Genomic DNA, 7,705 nt, shown 5'->3' on the forward strand with positions numbered 1-7,705 from the left:
CCCGGGCCACGCCCCCGCCTCCCCCCCGGGCCACGCCCCCGCCTCCCCCCCGGGCCACGCCCCCGCCTCCCGGAACTGCATTTAATTGCCCTGGGTGGAGGGGGGAGGTGATGTTAATTAGAACTGAGGAGCGTTAATTAAGCCTCAGGTCAATTAATTCCTGCCTCACAGCAGCTAATTACTCCCCCCAGGTCCAGGTTAATTAATTGCACCGCTAATTACCCCCCCCCCGGTGTAATTAACTCCCCCGCCTCAGCTGAGTTTTCCCCTTCCAGCACGCAAACGAGCCCCCCACCCCGGCGGTAATTAATTATGCAGAGCGGCTTAATTACCCGCCCCGAGCGCTAATTACCCCCCCAGGAGTGTTAATTAGCGGTGGCTCGTTAGGCGGTACTCACGGTAGCCCATGCCCTGCAGGAAGTACTTGAAGGCCTCGGTGAGCTTGGCCGGCTGCGCGGGTGGGGCCGTGACCTCCGACCCCTCCCCGGTGACCTCTGACCCCTGGCTGACCTCTGACCTCGCGACCCCGGTAAGGCCCGGTCCCCCTCCCCCCTCAGCAGTCCTCTGACCCCCCGTGACCTCTGACCCTCTGTGACCCCATGACCTCTGACCCTGTGTGACCCCATGGGGGGGTGTCATGTGACCTCAGAGGAGGCCCGGTGACATCACCAGTGACGTCACTCACCATGGCGTCCTTGTGGGGGGAGTTGTCGCCCACCACCAGCAGCACCGGGCAGCTGGGGGGGCAAAGGTCAGGGGTCGCGGGGGGGTCACGGGGGGTCACGGGGGTCACGTGGGGTCAGGGGTCACTCACCGCAGGCTGTTGGCCCCGCTGCGCTGCAGGCCCAGGTCCCCGCGGCTGCAAGGGGGGTGTCCCAGTTCATCCTAGTGCCTCCCAGTTTGATCCCAGTTCCCCCTATTTTCTCCCCAGTTCCCTCCCAATTCTCTCCCAGTCCCTCCCAGTTCCCTTCCAGTTCCCCTCAGCTCAATCCCAGTTGCTCCCAGTCCCTCCCAGCCCCCCGGTACCCCCCCAGCTCCATCCCAGTTCAATCCCAATTCCTCCCAGTTTGATCCCAGTTTCCCCAGTACCCTCCCACTCCATCCCAGTCTGATCCCAGTGCCCCCAAATCCCATCCCAGACCCCCCCCAGTCCCCTCCCAGTCCCTCCCAGCCCCCCCAGTTCCATCCCAGTCCCCCCCGGTTCAATCCCAGTTCAATCCCAGTGCTCCTAGCCCAATCGCAGTCCCTCCCAGCCCCCCCAGTTCCATCCCAGTCCCCCCCGGTTCAATCCCAGTTCAGTCCCAGTCCTCCTAGCCCAGTCCCAGTCCCTCCCAGTTCCCTCCCAATCCCCCCCGGTTCAATCCCAGTTCAATCCCAGTCCCCCCCAGTCCCCTGCCAGTCCCCCCCCAGTCCCCCCCAGTCCCCCCCCAGTCCCCACCAGTCCCCCCAGTTCCATCCCAGTCCCCCCCCAGTTCAATCCCAGTGCTCCTAGCCCAGTCCCAGTCCCCCCCCAGTTCCCTCCCAGTCCCCCCCGGTTCAATCCCAGTTCAATCCCAGTTCGATGCCAGTCCTCCTAGCCCAATCCCAGTCCCTCCCAGCCCCTCCCAGCCCCCCCAGTTCCCTCCCAGTCCGCCCCGGTTCAATCCCAGTTCAGTCCCAGTCCTCCTAGCCCAGTCCCAGTCCCCCCCCAGTCCCTCCCAGTCCCTCCCAGTCCCTCCCAGTCCCTCCAAGTCCCTCCCAGTCCCTCCCAGTCCCCCGCAGTCCCCTCCCAATCCCCACCAGTCCCCCCAGTTCCATTCCAGCCCCTCCCAGTTCCCTCCCAGTTCAATCCCAGCTCGATCCCAGTGCTCCGAGGGCAGTCCCAGTGCCCCGCAGCCCCGCCGCAGCGCCCCCAGTTTGCCCAGTACCTGTTGTACATGGCCCAGAGCAGGGGGGCGTTGGGCGCCGCCCCCAGCCGCCGCCGGGCCTGCTGCACCGGGGGAGGGGCGGCCGCCAGCTCCTCCTGCGGCCCGCGCGTCACAGCCCCGCCCCCGCCCCGCCCCTGCCCCGCCCCTGTGTCTCAGCCCCGCCCCCACCCCGCCCCCACCCTGTGACCCACAAGTGACCCTCCCCCAACCCTTAACTGAGCTCCCTGACCCACAAGTGCCCCCCCCGACCCACAAGTGGCCCTTGGGGCCTCCAGGTGGACTCTGGGCCCCCCAAGTGCCCCCCACAGGCCCCCCGAGTGCCCCCAGGCCCCCCGAGTGCCCCCAGGCCCCCCAAGTGCCCCTTGAGGGCCCCCAAAACTGACCCCCAAGACCCACAAGTGGCCCTCCCCAGACCCCCAAGCGCCCCCCGGACCCACAAGTGGCCCCCCACGGGACCCCCAAGTGCCCCCCCGCCCGACCTGCGTGAAGAGGTGCGCCAGGATGAGCTTGCTGCTGGAGGACGTCAGGCCCGACAGCTGGGGGGGCACCCGTGGGACCCACGGCGACCCACGGCGACCCACCGCGATCCACCGGCACCCACAGACACCGTAGGGACCCACCGCGACCCACAGCGACCCACAGACACCGTAGGGACCCACCGCGACCCACAGCGACCCACAGACACCGTAGGGACCCACAGCGACCCACGGCGACCCACGGCGACCCACAGACACCCACAGACACGGTAGGGACCCACAGCGACCCACAGCGACCCACAGCGACCCACAGACACCGTAGGGACCCACAGCGACCCACAGCGACCCACAGACACCGTAGGGACCCACAGCGACCCACAGCGACCCACAGACACGACAGTGACCCACAGTGACCCACAGCGACCCACAGTGACCCACAGACACCGTAGGGACCCACAGCGGCCCACAGCGACCCACGGCGACCCACAGACACCGTAGGGACCCACAGCGACCCACAGCGACCCACAGACACCGTAGGGACCCACAGCGACCCACAGCGACCGTAGGGACCCACCACGACCCACAGCGACCCACAGACACCGTAGGGACCCGCAGCGACCCACGGCGACCCACAGACACCGTAGGGACCCACAGCGACCCACAGCTACCGTAGGGACCCACAGCGACCCACAGCCGCCCACCAACACCGTAGGGACCCACAGCGACCCACAGCCACCCACAGACACCGTAGGGACCCACAGTGACCCACGGCCGCCCACCGCCACCCACAGCGACCCACGGCGACCCATAGGGACCCACAGTGAGCCACACGCGACCCACAGCGCCGCGGGGCCAGCAGCAGGGAACCCCCCCCAAACCCCGCCCCCTTCTGCCCCACCCCTCTCCCCATTAGCCCTCCCCACCCGCCGGCCCCGCCCACCTTGTGCGCCACCCAATCCACCCAGCCCTTGGCGCGGGGGTTGATGTTGATCAGCACCAGCCCCTCCACCGCCTCGGGGTGCAGCAGCTGTGGGGCGGGGCCAGACCCATAGCGCCCCACGGCCACGCCCTCCCACCCCATAGCGACCCCCCAGCCCCATAGCGACCCCCCAGCCCCACAGCCACGCCCCCCGAGAGCCCCCAGCGACCCACAAGTGCCAAACCAAGAGACCCCACTAACCTCCTCCAGCCCCATAGCGCCCCACGGCCACGCCCCCCCAGCCCCATAGCGACCCCCCAGCCCCATAGCGACTCCCCAGCCCCATAGCGACGCCCCCCTGCCCCATAGTGACCCCCCAGCCCCACAGCCGAGCCCCCAACCCCCCAGCGACCCACAAGTGCCCAGAGACCCCACTAACCTTCTCCAGCCCCATAGCGCCCCACGGCCACGCCCCCCCGCCCCATAGCGACCCCCCAGCCCCATAGCGAACCCCCTGCCCCATAGCGATGCCCCCCGACAGCCCACAACCCCCTAGCGACCCACAAGTGCCCAACCAAGAGACCCCACTAACTTCCTCCAGCCCCATAGCGCCCCATGGCCATGCCCCCCTGCCCCATAGCGACCCCCCCTGCCCCATAGCGACCCCCCAGCCCCACAGCCACGCCCCCCGAGAGCCCCCAGCGACCCACAAGTACCCAACCAAGAGACCCCACTAACCTCCTCCAGCCCCATAGCGCCCCACGGCCATGCCCCCCCGCCCCATAGCGACCCCCCCAGCCCCATAGCGACCCCCCAGCCCCATAGCCAAGCCCCCAACCCCCCAGCGACCCACAAGTGCCCAGAGACCCCACTAACCTCCTCCAGCCCCATAGCGCCCCATGGCCATGCCCCCCCGCCCCATAGCGACCCCCCCAGCCCCATAGCGACCCCCCAGCCCCATAGCCAAGCCCCCAACCCCCCAGCGACCCACAAGTGCCCAGAGACCCCACTAACCTCCTCCAGCCCCATAGCGCCCCACGGCCATGCCCCCCTGCCCCATAGCGACCCCCCAGCCCCATAGCGACCCCCCTGCCCCATAGCGACCCCCCCGCCCCATAGCGACCCCCCCCAGCCCCACAGCCACGCCCCCCAGCCCCACAGAACCTCCCCCGAGATTCCCGCAGCCCTGCATTCCCCCAAATCTGCCCCCCACCCTGCCCCACGCCCCGCCCCACGCCCCGCCCCACATCTCACCCCAAATTTAGCCAGGACGAAGGCGCCGGCGCCCACCCCGATGCCCACGACGCTGGCGATGCTGGGGGGGTGGGCGGGGTCAGGCCGGTGCTGGCCCCGCCCCCCCATCCCGTCCCGCTACGGGTCAGGGGCCCCCTCCCCGCCCCACAGCGCCGTGGGGCCCCCCCCCGCCCACTCACTTGAGGTGCCGGAGGACGCAGGGGACGATTTCGGCCAGTTGCTCCAGGGAGGGGTACTGGTACCTGCGGGGGAGGGGTGGGGGGCGGGGGGGGAGGGGCGACAGGGGGAGGGGCAAGGGGTCAATCGGGGGTCGAGGTGGGGGGAGGGCGGGCGAGGGGACCAATGAGGTGAAGCGATGGCGGTTGGGGGGGGGGAGGGGTGCGTAGGGTGATGCTGCGATGTGATGGCGGTCGAGGTGGGGGGACAGGGGGGCGGGGGGTCAACTGGGGGGGGGGGAGGGGTGGGGGGGTCAACAGAGAGACGACAGGGTCAACTGGGGGTTAATGGGGGCAACTGGGGGTTAGTGGGGGGCAACTGGGGGTTAATGGGGGTCAGTGGGGTCAACTGGGGGTTAATGGGGGCAACTGGGGGTTAGTGGGGGGCAACTGGGGGTTAATGGGGGTCAGTGGGGTCAACTGGGGGTTAATGGGGGCAACTGGGGGTTAATGGGGGTCAACTGGGGGTTAGTGGGGGGCAACTGGGGGTTAATGGGGGTCAGTGGGGTCAACGGGGGGTTAATGGGGGTCAACTGGGGGTTAATGGGGGTCAACGGGGGGCTTATGGGGGGCAACTGGGGGTTAATGGGGGAAACTGGGGGTCAATGGGGGGCAACTGGGGGTCAATGGGGGCAACTGGGGGTTAATGGGGGTCAACAGGGGGTCAACTGGGGGTTAATGGGGGCAACTGGGGGTTAATGGGGGTCAACAGGGGGTTAACTGGGGGTTAATGGGGGTCAGTGGGGTCAACTGGGGGTTAATGGGGGTCAACTGGGGGTTAATGGGGGTCAACGGGGGGTCAACTGGGGTTTAATGGGGGTCAACTGGGGGTTAATGGGGGTCAACGGGGGGTCAACTGGGGTTTAATGGGGGTCAACTGGGGGTTAATGGGGGTCAACTGGGGGTTAATGGGGTCAATGGGGGGTCAATGGGGGTCAACTGGGGGTTAATGGGGGTCAACTGGGTGTTAATGGGGGCAACCAGGTGTTACTGGGGGTCACTGGGGGTTAATGGGGGTCAACTGGGGGTTAATGGGGGTTAACAGGCGTCAATGGGGGTCAACTGGGTGTTAATGGGGGCAACCAGGTGTTACTGGGGGTCACTGGGGGTTAATGGGGGTCAACTGGGGGTTAATGGGGGTTAACAGGCGTCAATGGGGGTCAACTGGGGGTTAATGGGTGCAACTGGGGGTTAATGTGGGGCAACTGGGCCTTAATGGGGGTCAACGGGGGTCAATGGGGGTCAACTGGGGGTTAATGCGGGCAACTGGGGATTAATGGGGGTCAACGGGGGGTTAATGGGGGTCAGTGGGGTCAACTGGGGGTCACTGGGGGTCAATGGGGGGCAACGGGGGGTCAATGGGGGTCAACGGGGGGTCAATGGGGGTCAACTAGGGGTTAATGGGGGTCAACGAGGGGTTAATGGGGGCAACTGGGGGTTAATGGGGGTCAGTGGGGTCAACGGGGGGTCAATGGGGGTCAACAAGGGGTTAATGGGGGCAACTGGGGGTTAATGGGGGGCAACTGGGGGTTAATGGGGGTCAGTGGGGTCAACGGGGGGTTAATGGGGGTCAACTGGGGGTTAATGGGGGTCAACGGGGGTTAATGGGGGCAACTGGGGGTTAATGGGGGTCAACGGGGGGTTAATGGGGGCAACTGGGGGTTAATGGGGGTCAGTGGGGTCAACGGGGGGTTAATGGGGGTCAATGGGGGTCAACTGGGGGTTAATGGGGGCAACTGGGGGTTAATGGGGGTCAGTGGGGTCAACTGGGGGTTAATGGGGGCAACTGGGGGGTTAATGGGGGTCACTGGGATCAACTGGGGGGGTCCGTGGGGTCAACTGGGGGGGCAGTGGGGTCAACCGGGTCGTCAGAGGGGTCAACGCAGTCAACTGGGAGTCACTGGGGTCAACTGGGGGGGCAGTGGGGTCAACAGGGGGGTCAGTGGGGTCAACCTGGGGGTCACTGGGGTCAACTGGGGGGGCAGTGGGGTCAACTGGGGGGGCAGTGGGGTCAACGCAGTCAACTGGGAGTCACTGGGGTCAACTGGGGGGAGCGGAAGAGGGGAGTGCAGACGCACCCCGGGGGGTAGGGCGGGGCGCCCACCTCCATGCCGGGGGGGTCGAGGTGGACGAGCAGGAAGTGGCTGGCGACCTCCCGCATCTCGGGGTGGGCGAAGAGCGGGGCGAAGCACGAGGCGTCTGCGGGGGAGGGGCGCGGCGGGAGAGGGGGAAGGGGGCGGGACTCACGCGTGTGGCCCACGTCCGGCAGCATCAGCAGGGCGGGGCGACCAGGGCGGGGCGCGCCCTCCAGCGCCACGTGAACAGGCCCCAACGGCGTCTCCAACACCGCCCCCTGCTGGCCGGGAGGACCGGACACCGGAACGGGGATTGGTCACCGCCACACCCCCCACAGGTTCGCCCCCAAAATCTCGCGATTTCCCCCCAAATTCCCCCATTTTGCCCCCCAAATCCCGCATTTTTGCCCCAAATTCCCCCATTTCACACCAAAATCCCACATTTTGCCCCCAAAATCCCGGGATTTCACCCCAAATTCCCACATTTTGCCCCCAAAATCCCCCATTCTTGCCCAAAATTCCCGCATTTCGCACCAAAATCCCACATTTTGCCCCCAAAATCCCATGATTTCCCCCAAATTCCCACAATTTGCCCCCCAAATCCCGCATTTTTGCCCAAATTCCCGCATTTCACACCAAAAGCCCACATTGTTGCCCCAAAATCCTGGAATTTCCCCCCAAATTCCCACATTTTGCCCCACAAATCCCCCATTTTTCCCCCCAAATTCCCGCATTCCGCACCAAAATCCCACATTTTGCTCCCAAAATCCTGTGATTTCCCCAAATTCCCCCATTTTGCCCCCCAAATTCCCGCATTTTTGCCCCAAATTCCCGCATTTTTACCCCAAATTCCCCCATT

General features: G+C 66.4%; 1 protein-coding gene across 1 annotated transcript; it reads right to left on the bottom strand.

Annotated features, from left to right (window-relative positions):
* Nucleotides 1-553: 553 nt before the first annotated feature.
* LOC147598131 (protein NDRG2-like) lies at nucleotides 554-7,134 on the bottom strand. Its single transcript, XM_086764766.1, has 9 exons — nucleotides 7,019-7,134; nucleotides 6,850-6,970; nucleotides 4,736-4,798; nucleotides 4,557-4,617; nucleotides 3,324-3,410; nucleotides 2,387-2,443; nucleotides 1,908-2,002; nucleotides 815-859; nucleotides 554-737 (listed from the first exon to the last, which is right to left on the bottom strand). The coding sequence occupies exons 1-9, from the start codon at nucleotides 7,041-7,043 to the stop codon at nucleotides 554-556; spliced, it is 738 nt and encodes a 245-aa protein (XP_086620892.1). The 5' UTR covers nucleotides 7,044-7,134.
* Between the last annotated feature and the right edge of the window lie 571 nt (nucleotides 7,135-7,705).

Source organism: Chlamydotis macqueenii, chromosome 21 (assembly GCF_036417535.1).
Source record: "Chlamydotis macqueenii isolate bChlMac1 chromosome 21, bChlMac1.mat, whole genome shotgun sequence".
Lineage (NCBI taxonomy): Eukaryota > Metazoa > Chordata > Aves > Otidiformes > Otididae > Chlamydotis > Chlamydotis macqueenii.

Excerpts from the sequence above, each read along its gene's own strand:
- LOC147598131 (XM_086764766.1), bottom strand. The coding sequence starts at position 7,043 with ATGCTGCCGGACGTGGGCCACACGC. Across the intron at positions 4,618-4,735 it reads TGCGTCCTCCGGCACCTCAA|CATCGCCAGCGTCGTGGGCA; the intron begins GTGAGTGGGCGG and ends CCACCCCCCCAG. Across the intron at positions 860-1,907 it reads CTCTGGGCCATGTACAACAG|CCGCGGGGACCTGGGCCTGC; the intron begins GTACTGGGCAAA and ends CCCCCCTTGCAG.